At 36.7% G+C, this 12,406-nt stretch overlaps 2 protein-coding genes across 5 annotated transcripts in view; one reads left to right on the top strand and one right to left on the bottom strand.

Moving 5' to 3' along the window:
• LOC123877601 (cGMP-specific 3',5'-cyclic phosphodiesterase-like) overlaps positions 1-5,836 on the top strand; it is a 68,665-nt gene extending 62,829 nt beyond the window's left edge. For 2 of the 4 annotated variants that reach the window (XM_045924411.1, XM_045924410.1), the window contains exons 14-20: positions 855-1,008; positions 1,486-1,645; positions 1,800-2,020; positions 2,602-2,779; positions 3,429-3,573; positions 4,079-4,114; positions 4,299-5,836. In XM_045924411.1, the coding sequence (XP_045780367.1) occupies positions 855-1,008; positions 1,486-1,645; positions 1,800-2,020; positions 2,602-2,779; positions 3,429-3,567 (852 nt within the window). In that variant the 3' untranslated portion in view covers positions 3,568-3,573; positions 4,079-4,114; positions 4,299-5,836. The remainder of the gene's footprint in view (positions 1-854; positions 1,009-1,485; positions 1,646-1,799; positions 2,021-2,601; positions 2,780-3,428; positions 3,574-4,078; positions 4,115-4,298) is intronic. The other 2 variants (XM_045924408.1, XM_045924409.1) reach the window with 1 other exon arrangement.
• Positions 5,837-11,328: 5,492 nt separating this feature from the next.
• LOC123877626 (39S ribosomal protein L35, mitochondrial) lies at positions 11,329-12,240 on the bottom strand. The gene is made up of 2 exons (XM_045924451.1): positions 12,064-12,240; positions 11,329-11,900 (listed from the first exon to the last, which is right to left on the bottom strand). Exons 1-2 carry the CDS (start codon positions 12,083-12,085, stop codon positions 11,389-11,391), a joined length of 534 nt encoding a protein of 177 aa, XP_045780407.1. The 5' UTR covers positions 12,086-12,240; the 3' UTR covers positions 11,329-11,388.
• Between the last annotated feature and the right edge of the window lie 166 nt (positions 12,241-12,406).

The raw sequence follows: 12,406 nt of genomic DNA, 5'->3' as shown, positions 1-12,406 counted from the left end.
ACAAGACGCGCGCCAGCAAACGCCACCACAGACGAAGTCCTAGTTGCAAGTTAGTATTTTATGCTTGAAGTGACAAGACAAAATTTTGTAACTACCCGCGGCATCGCTTCGTGGGATTTTTTTGCAATTTTTGAATTTTTTGAGAACCTGGAGAGAAGTCAATTTTGCACATCGAACTTTTTTTTTTTTAAAGAATATTAGCCATTTTTAATCATGACTAACATTCCCCTTTCCCCTCCAAGTAAGCGTTAAGCTTGTGCTAGGAGTGGGTACGACAATAGTGCAACGGGTGGGGTTTGAACCGGCGACCTTTCGGATTTCAGTCCACTCCTATAACCGTTGAGCTATTGAGACTTTAGGAAGTTTCTGCTTGGTAGAGCGTCGTCTCTGTCACTCATACCTATAGTGCGCGACAAGTTGAGATGGCAACCGGAGTGAGGACGCCCCACACACTCGCACAGCCCCCAAGCTAACCCGCTGAAGGTGAACTTGATGTGCGGGCATCCCTCCGCCTCATATCCCGATTGGCATCTCAACCTGTCGCGATGTGTCGTGACTAGCGCTTGGCTGTAATCAGACCTGCTGGCAAGTGATGATGCACCCTAAGATGGAGTGCCCTTGCCTAGAAGATGCCTATAGTCACTCCTGACTTGAGGTTGACTTAGAGGGGAAAACTAATGCTGGAAGGGCGTTTCGTCGGTCTCATCGTCAGAGACAACGCTAAACGAAAAAAAAATCCTGCTGGTTTTACTTACTGTAGGTAAATTGTGGACTTCGGCTTTGCTTTTCCTTACGTCTACTTCGTAAAGCGTATGGTACCTATGTAATTAATATCCGGTAAAATTATTTTTTAGGCCTTATCACCATGTGATTATAAGAACGTAATGCGTGTAGTGGAGACGGCAATACTATCCACGGACCTCGCTATGTACTTCAAGAAGAAATCAAAGTTCCTAGAGTTAGTTGAAAACGGCGAGTTCGATTGGCAGAGTCGGGAGAAGAAAGAATGTAAGTTGACAGTTTTTAAAACTAACAAAAGTAACTTTAGGGATTTTTCTAACCATTTTCATTTTCAATGACAACACAGAAAAAAACATGTCTCAGCAGTTGGTCGAACGGTCGTAAGGAATTCTGATTGTCTGAGGTTGAAATCTATAGAACGCACTTTGATTTTGCTTAGACTTGTTTCAGTTGAAAAAAGAGGTAGATATATTACCAGCGGTATAACGCTGTCTCGTTTTAACGTCTATAGATCTCAATTCTCAGCCTAAGAACACTAAATCGCCTTGTGGCTTGTGGTAAGTCTTTGGTAGGGAGAACACATCGGCTCAAAACCTTCCACAGAACCAGACCGTATGCAATCTAGAAATAATAAATGCCCAAATTGCTCCTGGCGGGAATCTAACCCAGTCTTGCCGTTTATATGACTACACTCACAATTGCCAGAGACATCGTCATTTAACACTAAGTATTTGGTATTTTCAGTGCTTTGCGGTATGATGATGACAGCGTGCGACGTATCAGCGATAGCAAAACCCTGGGAGGTGCAGCATAAGGTCGCCAAACTAGTTGCTGACGAGTTCTTCGACCAGGGGGACTTGGAGAAGTTGCAGCTTAACCAGCAACCCATTGCTATGATGGACAGGTAATTTTTTATATAAAGAAAATACAATACAAGTTAGCCCTCGACTGCGATCTCACTTGGTGGTAAGTGATAGTGCAGCCTAACTTAGAAATGGGGTATAACTTGGAAATAACTCGTAGGGTGCATACATTTTGATGCCTTTCAAAATTTTCAGGGAGAAGAAAGACGAGCTACCTCAGATGCAAGTAGGCTTCATAGACATGATCTGCCTGCCGCTGTACAAAGTACTGTCAGACACGTTTCCCTGGATCCAGCCGCTGTACACTGGCACGATGGAGAACAGGCAGCGCTGGCAGGACCTCGCGGAGAAGGTGGAGATGGGGCTCACGTGGATCGACCATGACACCATCGACAAACCCATAGAAGAGTTCACAGGTTTGTAACTTTGTACCCTACTGTTTTAGTAAGGTGTGATGTGGGGTTTGACAATAGGAAGCTCGTCCGAGCGGTTGTTATTTGCTTAAGGACCCCTGGTCCAAAATTGTATTTTGAAAGTTGTATTAGTCTTCCAAAATTATCACATGGTTAGCGCGATTCAGGCTGTCTGTCTGTCTGTCTGTCTGCTACCTTTGTCACGGCCCAACAGTTTAACCGATTCTGACGAAATTTGGTACACGGTTAGCTTATATCCCGGGGACGGACATAGGCTAGGCTTTTTGTCCCGGAAAATCGAAGAATTCTTACGGGATTCCCAAAAACCCATCTGCTTAAGCAATTTGTATGAAATTTGGTACCGAGGTAGCTTATGCCCCTGTTATTGACATAGACAACTTTTTATCCCGGTAAATCAAACAGTTCCCACGGGATCTTTAAAAACCTAAATCCACGCGGGCGAAGTCGCGGACATCCTCTAGTATTTCTATAATAAAAAAACTTTTTGTATGTTCTTTAGATTTATGAAGAAAATAGCCATCAAAACTTTCAGTTTCAATGACAAACTCTGTATATCATTGCAGCATCAAACGAGCCCATCAAGGATGTAGAGTTCACGGTGACAACGCTGAACTGCGCGCGGCCAGTGTCCGACACTACCAGCGTGGCGGTGGTGAAACCAATCAAACCGTACTTCCATTCGCTCAGACGAGGGAAAAGTGGGAGCGTTACTTCACGCCCTGCTAGAAGTAAACTTACTAGGTAAATGTTCTATTTAAACCCAATATTAGCAATGCTAATCATGACTAATACCCCCCTTTCCCCTCCCATTAAGCGTAAAGCTTGTGCAAGGAGTGGATACGACAATGCAACGGGTGGGGTTTGAACCGCCGGCCTTTCGGAATTCAGTGCGCTCCTCAACCGTTGAGCTATCGAGACTATACTTTTACCTAAGTTATTCTATTTGAGTAAAATTTAAGACAGTAACCCAGCGCTGCGGCTCAGTTGATTGAAGCCGTCGACAACTTTGCCGGGCAAAGTTGCCATTGGCAAGGTCAGGCCTATAGAACATGTCGGGTTTTTTTTTTTTTAGAAATGATCGTTTTTAGTGTTCCGTAGAAGACTTAAGACACTGTTAAAATGAGACAGCGTTATACCACTGCCATAAATCTGTCTCGCTTTAACTGAAACTTAAGTCTAAGCAAAGCCAAAGTCCGGTCTATCCATTTTAACCTTAGACTAAGGACTAAAATCGTACCTTTGACATGACAGTTGACACAAAGCAAATATGGCGAGTGCGTACACAAATTGTATGTACTATTTGCACAGTTTCTCCTAGTCTATCGAGTCACCAATTTCACCCACGAACAGTAAGGACTCTGGCAGTCATATAATCGGAGTGAACCTAAAGTTTCCTTCAGATCCCTCTACGCGGCGCCAAGCTCGCGCGAAGAGAAAGATCCGCTGACGGTGAAGCCGACGCCGCGCGAGCGCAGCCAGCCGACGACGCCGCAGGAGCCGACGCCGCTGCCGCACAAGCAGAAACATAAAGGACGGTGCGTCAAACACTTGTCGCGTCCGTAGCATCACACTAAGACGAAGATCTGCCATGTTGTATTTATTGGCTCCAACCCACAAATTTTGCTTGCGCTCGGTCTTCGAAGTTGCACAAGATACTGGGACAGCAAATCTGTAACAGCGTTTGTCATTGTGCGGTCAGCCAAAATTTATATTTCAAATTTTATGCTAGTACACAAATATTAGCTCAAGCTCAATGTTTTATGCTTGGAGATGGCACTCTAAAATCCTTACAAAATGACTTCTCACGTGCTATTTCTCTACTCGCTAACTCTCGAACTCTATTGGTCAGCTATCATATCAAAAGTACGGCTCCCATTTAAAATAAGGACTAAAATCGTACTTTTGAAATGACATTTTGACACATAAAGTTAATATGGCGCGTAAGAACTCATTTTTACACATTATACTATATTATATTGTCAAAACAAATTATTCAATCTAGTGTTCTGGTGTTCTTATAATATTTATTTTTGTTTTCAGGTTATGCCATATGTTGTGACGGTTAAGTTTCAACTGGTAAGTTTAAAAAAAAAATATAGTACCTAATAATAAATATGACGGAATTCTATGTGCAGGGTCTGAATCATCTGGGATGCATCTGGGCAAAGATACCTTTGCGTTGCTGATGTTTGATTACCATGTTGTGAATGAAATTAGGGAGCAGTAATGATAGCATAATTATTTGTTTTGCTTGTTTCAGGAGTAGCCAGAGCAGTACAGATAAACAGGACAGAGTGAAACCGTCCAAATCAATCGACTAAACGAACCGAGGGGCTAACACGGAAGTTGTTATCACATAGCGACCATCGCAATCGTTGTAATTGGATGATTCTATAGCATTTTCGCTTTAACTGTGGATTCTAGCCAACAGTGAGAGAGTGAGCCAATCAAAGGTGATTGCGATTGTCAAATTGTAGCTGTCCAACTTAAGTGCTATGCCTACAGAAGGAAAACGCGCTGAATGAGTGACTTTCTTAAATAGTGTTGTTTCTTCGAGGTTATTAGATTATCTACTATTAGAACGGACCTACTTAGTAGTAATAAAGTAGATTTTTTATCGTCTGATTGAGAAAAAATATAATTATTGAAATAAACTATCTAGTACTTACTTACCCACGTAGGTAATTTTATTAAATTTTTTTTCGCAAGTAAATTTTTAGCACAATTCGTTTTTTTTTTTTTTTCAATTTTTAAGTACATAGCAAGCAATAAAATTAACAAGGAACGTATGCCACGTGCACACTGTATGGTGAATAATGTGCTTTCGCAACCTTAACATTATTTATGAATTGAAAATTAAGTGGGTAATTTTATATTCACTTTATCAAAGCTAAACTTTATTTGAAACTTTGTTCAACGAAACGGAGCTTATTAAGCAATAAATATTTCTTCTTAACTCATGTAACTATAAATATATTTTAATAGACATAGAATTTTAATAGATACAATTTTGATAAACTAAGCAGCTTTTCTTGATCAGACGAAACTTTAGAAAAGTTAACTACCTATCTAGATTGTAATTTATTTGCATTAAGAAAATAGTGATTTTAAGGGGTACATACATCGGATCGTAGCATCAAAATAATATCACATGAGCGTTTGAGATAGATTTAAATATCTAAATACTATACTATACTAAGTAAAATGGATGTAAACTGCATTATTTTAAGGCTCGAGTTCATTCAGTCACCAGCGCACCAAGTGGAAACTCTGTGAAATAAAAATAATAGTAATTCTGGAAATAGGATTTTAAAACCAAAGGCTTTAAGTCCATTTTACTCGTGACATTTTAGTGTTCCGATAATCAAAATCTAACAACGTTGTCGAGATGAACGAACTTGTACTAAGGGGTCGAGGATGTTATTTCTAAGGATAACTTAACTATTTTCACAATGCAAATAAACTACAGCTATTTTATCTATACGTCGTTTTGACGTGAAAATGTTTTCCTGTAAAACTACTCTTAGATAAATGTTTACGTATTTAAATATAGACTGTGATCTAGTGTTACTTCACGAGATATCTATTTTAAACTACTCTGTATATATGTGACTAGTGATGTCAATGACATATATTTCAATAAAAAGTGTTACCTGTCTATTTTGCGCAAATGGGCAATGTTAGATACAAAACCGGTAGTTGCCCGCCCGCAAATTGCATTGATGTGGGGCCGTGAAGGCCTATTTTTCACTAAAATTGCTGTGTACCTAGTTACCTAAACTGTTGTCATCTTAACAAGAAAAAAATTGTACTATTAAGTCTATATTTTTTTTCTTATAACAAGGAATATTATTATTTAATTATTTTATGACCTTTTTTGAAATATTTTTTGTGTTGGTAAACAAACTTACGGTATTTGTATGCCAATAGGCAGAGTTTTGCAGATCCTACTTACTTTATTCATTAATTTTATCAAAATTATCAGTGTAGGTACTTACTTTTGTGAGTGGAGTTAGCAGATGCCAGACTGCCTATTACCATTTGAATAGGGTAGGGTACTACTAAAGCATGAAATACTTTTCAAAAACGTGATGAATAAATTAATTATTTATTTTGATAATTATTTACCTACTTAAATGAATTTTATTTTATACAATTGAGTGTTTAAAACTGATTCATACAGATTTGAATCAGTTATGAATTTATTCGCAATAACTATTTACTTCAAATCAATTTAAATATTTGACATTAACAGTTAGTATAGTTATCTATTATTATTTATTTATTTATGATACAATTAGTATTACCTATGAATTACAATTTAAGACAGCCATATTAAATGCGTTTCAAATAGTTTCAAATAAGATGAGCTCCGACATCCGACATGATGGTTTGAAATTTTTTATGTTTGCTGGTACAGATTTCATACGCGAGTTACAAAGTGTCTTGCTGATGTTTTTCTTATTTGAAACATAGTACCTAACTGTTAGTTACGCGATATATTATCATGTTGCGATAAAAATCTACTTACCACTTGAAATTGTTAAGGTACCAGCTGTTGAATAATAAATAAACCGGGGTTGTTACGAATTTTATGAGTTACCTATGTGTGTTTACATTTTCAACTTTGTAATAGAGAATTATGTTACTAAAGATAATGTACGATATATTCAGTTTATTTTTCCTTAAATGGTAAAAGATAAGGAAGTCGGTTGTCACAAAAACTTGTAAACTACCTAAGCCATTTGTATCAGCCGTTAGCTGCATTGTTGTATTTTCGTTGTTTCAACCCTAGAATAAACCTTACCAACGTTTTGTATTTATAATTTAAAAAATACCCAATAGGGGGCTAACACGAAAGTATGATTATCACGTTGCGATAATCGCAATTCTTATGATTGGCGAATTAAGGGCATTTTTTCTGCGATGTGTATTCAAACCAATAGTAAGAATATCAGCCAATCAGAGGTGATTGCGATTGTCTCACTGTGGCTGTCAAATCTTGATACTACATAGTTACTAGTAACAAGGCCCACTTAAAATTATATCGAGTTTAAATCTAAAAACGTATGATAATGTTACAGAATATTTCAATTCAGTTGGTCAATTATTGATTTGTATTAATACTATTTTATTATTAAGCAGAAAGTATTATGATGCTAGTCGATTTATTTAACTTAAGCTGTTAATTATTACAAGGCTCATGTGATTATACAAACGAAAGATTAAAAAATACTGTATGAGTTATGACTATTCACAATAATGCCCGTGCCATTTGCCTAACTTTGCCAGCAGCTGGTTTCAAAACTATAATATTGTGTCAGTGCTGCGGATCAAAGTTCAAAATGGCTAAAGATACAGGATGTTAGCTAAATATAAAAGGTATATGCCAATTATAACATAAAGATAAACCTTCCACCAAACATTAAATCAATTAGACCAATATAGTTTTTGATTTTTTGACCATACTGTCCTAATTAACTGAAAGTTCTGTACCTGTTTAAACAAAACTACAACAACTACTTACTCAAAAAGTTTTTACAAGTAATAGGTGACTATCAGGAGACGTTTTATTGAAGGAGCAAAACATCTTTACCAAAAATAGTGGCTAGCATATATCAGTAATGGGCAAAGTTGGAGAGTAAGGAAACTCTGCCTAGCAAAGGCTTACAAAGTTTACACGTCCTGGGCAGTTTTAATTCCACATAGTTAAATACATACTTTTCCAGTGATGTAACATTGCCTCTTACTGATTTCGCTCCTGTTGACTAGGCAAAGTTAGGCATTGGGTAAGGCGTAACTTCAGTCTATCTTTTTTTGACTAGTCTGTTGTAAAACAAGAAATAGGTATGTTACAAAACGCAGAAAACTCAGAGCAAACGACCAGTGCACGAGTATTGAAAGGAGAAATGTCTCTAGGTTGTTATCTAAAGAGCGCACTTTGACTTGGCTTAGACTTAAGTTTCAGTTAAAACGAGACAGATTTATGCGAGCAGTATAACGCTGTCTCTTTTTAACAGTGTCTTAAGTCTGTATAAATCTCAACCTCAGGCTGAGGTTTCTTGCATACCTTGACTTTGCTATCATTGACACAAATGTGTCTCGTTTTTACAGCGCTTTCTCCGTCACTTACTCCATACAATTGTAGTTCCAATTTCATTTGAATATTAAGCAACTAAAGTCCATGAAATTTTGCAGACATATTCTAGAAACTAATATCTGTGCCTGTGGTGTTTTAGATTTTTCTAAAAATATGTAGTTTTAAAATTACAGGGGCTCAATGTTTTTTATGTGAATTTATATGACCACGTAACTTTGAAACCGAATATTTTAACCGAAATCTGGAAAACCACAGGCATAGATATTAGTTTCTAGAATATGTCTGCAAAATTTCATGGAATTTGGTTGCTTAATATTCAAATGAAATTGGAACTACGTTTGTATGGAGCGAGTGACGGAGAGATCTCTCTTAAAACGAGACTTACTTTGTAGAGACGTAAGTAAGGTACCTACCTACTTAAAGTATCTAATTAACAGGGCTCTCTCCGTCACTTGCTTCCACTCGCTTCATACAATCGTAGTTCCAATTTCATTTGAATATTAAGCAACCAAAGTCCATGAAATTGTGCAGACATATTCTAGAAACTAATATCTGTGTCTGTGGAGTTTTAGATTTTTCTAAAAATATGTACCTAGTTTTAAAATTACAGGGGCTCAAAGATTTGTATGTGAATTTTTAAGACCGCGTAACTTTGAAACCGAATATTTTAACAGAAATCTGGAAAACCACAGGCATAGATATTAGTTTCTAGAATATGTCTGCAAAATTTCATGGACTTTGGTTGCTTAATATTCAAATGAAATTGTAAATACGTTTGTATGAAACGAGTGACGGAGAGAGCCCTCTTAAGTTTTAGATCTCAGCAAAGCCAAAATACCTACTCTCTAAAGATCTCGACCTTAGTGCTTTCCTACATTCATGCGCTTGTTCGATGAAACTACCCAACTACATATTCTAGATTTTCTTACTAACGAGATTTACTTATAATTATTTATTCAAAAATTCGAGCCTTACGTCCAATTCGCTTATGAAGTTTATTGTGCAATAATAAAAAAAAACTAAAGAGAATTATTTTTAATAATACTTATTCTATTTATTTCACTAATGACAAGTGTTTTTGATTTTTGAATACTATATTTAACTATAAGTACTATAGTTTTTAAGACTTTACCAACATATTTGTTTTATTAATTTTAAATCTTGTATTTAAATAAATGACTACCTATTTGTTAATTTCATATTTGGTCTTTCTTAATTTAACGTATCTACCTACCTATAGTTCGCGATAGGTCGACATGGCAATCGGGGTATAGTGCGTTTCATCAAATAGTACCTATGGCGTTATGTTGGCTCCCCTGTCTGTTGGGTGGTCATTGGCACCATATTGGCATGAGAAGACGCAGATTTTGTTTATTTTCATTTCATTAATTCAGGAAAATCAAATGAAAATAAACAAAATCTGCGTCTTCTTATGCAAATGACTTGGACAGACAGGGGAGCCAACATAACGCCATAGGTACTATTCGATGAAACGCACTATATGAGGCGGGGGGAGGGCCCGCATGTCACTCGCGCCGCGTTATCGCAGGGGCTGCCCCCACCCCGATTGCCATGTCGATCTGTCGCTAATACTACCAACCTTTCTAGTTTCTACTTAGATGCAAGATAAACAGCACTAAATTCAAATTCAATTCAAAATATCTTTATTCAATTAGACTTTTACAAGTACTTTTGAATCGTCAAATGAATCTACCACTGGTCCGGAATGCCTTTCCTACCGAGAAGAACCAGCAAGAAACTCGGCGGTTGCTCTTTTCAAAGACTTGATACCTATAATATTATGCCATGTATAAAAGTAATTAGTCTCGACTCTCGCGCATTGCTGGAGCGAGCTGCAGGTCAAATTCACTCTCTTTTATCATTTACATAATCTTCGATTGTATGATATGCTTTTCTCAGGAGCATAGTTTTAATAGAATAGATTTTTATTCAAATCAACTTTTACAAGTGCCTTTGAATCGTCAAATAATAATTTACCATTTACCACTGGTTCGGAATGCCGTTCCAATCGAGAAGAACCAGCAAGAAACTCGGCGGTTGCTCTTTATAGAATAGATTTAGAATAAAATAAAACACGACTACTATTCGCGAACTGCTGATAGATAGCGATAGGTAAAGTATAAAATTGTTTTTCTGTCGCTTGGTTTAAGTACCTACCTACCTACTTATATTTATGAACTCAATTTTATTTAATATCCTACTCGACACGAGACCCTCACCTTTTTAGATGTAACATCCGTTATGTCGATTTTTAGGGTTCCGTACCTCAAAAGGAAAACGGAACCCTTATAGGATCATTTTGTTGTCTGTCTGTCCGTCCGCCCGTCGTGTCTGTCAAGAAAACCTATAGGGTACTTCCCGTAGACCTAGAATCGTGAAATTTGATAGGTAGGTACCTAGGTCTTATAGCACATGTTAAATATAGCCTATAGTATGTATATAGACATGTAAGTACAGTAGCCCGCAGGTAATATTGTACATCAACCTTGAGAAAGGGATTTCAGTTTAGTAGTGTTGTCTCTATCACTCATACCTACGTGACGTTTTGTCAGTCACAAGGACAGAGACAATGCTCTACAAAACCACTTCTCTTTCTAAAGGTTGATGTACAGTATTTCTTGCAGAGTACTCTACCCTTGCTAGTAAGGGTACCTGCATTTTAAACTGTAGTTAGATACTGTCTTGAATTATGGCACAGAGTATTAGGATGGTGCTACAAATGTTTATGGGCGGTGGTAATCACTCAACATCAGGTGACCTGCCTGCTTGTTTGCTCGCTATTTTATCATAATTTAAAAAAAATAAGATAGGACATAGTGTAGCCAGTTCACACTTGATATGTAATTACTCAGGTCCTAAGTTTGATTCCCAGTTAGTTCAATTATTTATGACTTCTTGTTTAGCTTAAGTCCAATCTGGGGAGGTTTTGGTCGTGGCTAGTTGTCACCCTACCGGCACATCTGTGCCACTAAGTGATTAAGCTTTCTGGTACAATGTGTAAAAATGGTTAGCATGGATTTAATAAGAACTGCTATACCAGATTCGCCCGCTTACATCTTAGAACGCATCATCACTTACCACCAGGTATGATCACAGTTAAAGGCAAACTTGTAGAATATAATTCACATGATTTTGATAAATTGAATGTATGAAAAGTAAAGATAAAGTATAAAATTCTAAATTATTCTTTATTGACTAACATAAATTAACAATATGATGGGCATAACGTCTAGTACGTCTCTCTAGGCTTCTTCCTTGTCAAATGAAACTCTTCCCTTGTGTGGTACGGTTCGTAAGGGTCATCCACATAGTACTTGGGTCTCTTCCAATACTTGGTTACCATTTTGTCTAATAACACAGACTGTGTGGAGTTAACGAATACATGTTGACGTAAACGTCTTTTCTGTGCCTGAGATTTTCTCCATAACTTCTTATGTCTACCAATTTTGGTCCTGATCCAGGCGCCCCAATGTAGCCTAAAGAATCTTTTAACAGCTGCTTTGACCGTCTTTCTTTTTCCTTTTTTCAAACTGAACTTAGTTACTGATCTGGTTGGGACTATTAAGTTGTTAGACACATCTAAAACTTGCTTGTTATTCACCAAAGATATGTTAGAGTTGGTACAACCAGTGTAAACAATTGAATTAATTCTTGTATTCAGTGCAGAGAAACTTCTTGGTTGGTCATAAATAATCCTGGCAACGTGATTTTGGATCACAATGGGTCGTATGGTCCGGATAGCTGAAAATTGGTGAAAAAGGAAACATAAACATAACCTAAAACTGAGACAGAGTAAATTCGCAAAATTAAAACAGACTGTAATAAATTTTCAAAGGAACACTTTGTATTTGAATTATTAACTATCTAAAAGTTTACTAAAATATAGGAATTTGCATTTATTTACCAGTCAATGCACAACGGAACATTTTACAATTTGTTTTTTTATATGAAATGAATAAAATTTTTAATAGTGTTGTAACTAAGACTGTAAAATCCAAATCCTGTAAAATTGACTATGACTTAATGATAAATCGGTAACAAACCATCACAGTTAAATCGGTGACTTTTTGAAGTTTGAACAAAAGTTGTAGAAATAAAATCAACCTTCTCGATTGTTCAATCTCACCTATCATGGCTAATTAATTCATAAACTGTTAAAAAATAAGTTTTCAAATTAAAAAAATCACTTTTGTTATTTTATCGGTTTTGATGAAGCACTAGTGACATTTTGTTTTCTACTTGTCTAT

Source organism: Maniola jurtina, chromosome 24 (genome assembly GCF_905333055.1).
Source record: "Maniola jurtina chromosome 24, ilManJurt1.1, whole genome shotgun sequence".
In the NCBI taxonomy this organism is placed as follows: Eukaryota; Metazoa; Arthropoda; class Insecta; order Lepidoptera; family Nymphalidae; genus Maniola; species Maniola jurtina.
Note: the sequence above shows the minus strand (reverse complement) of the source record. Positions and strands in the feature narration are given on the sequence as shown.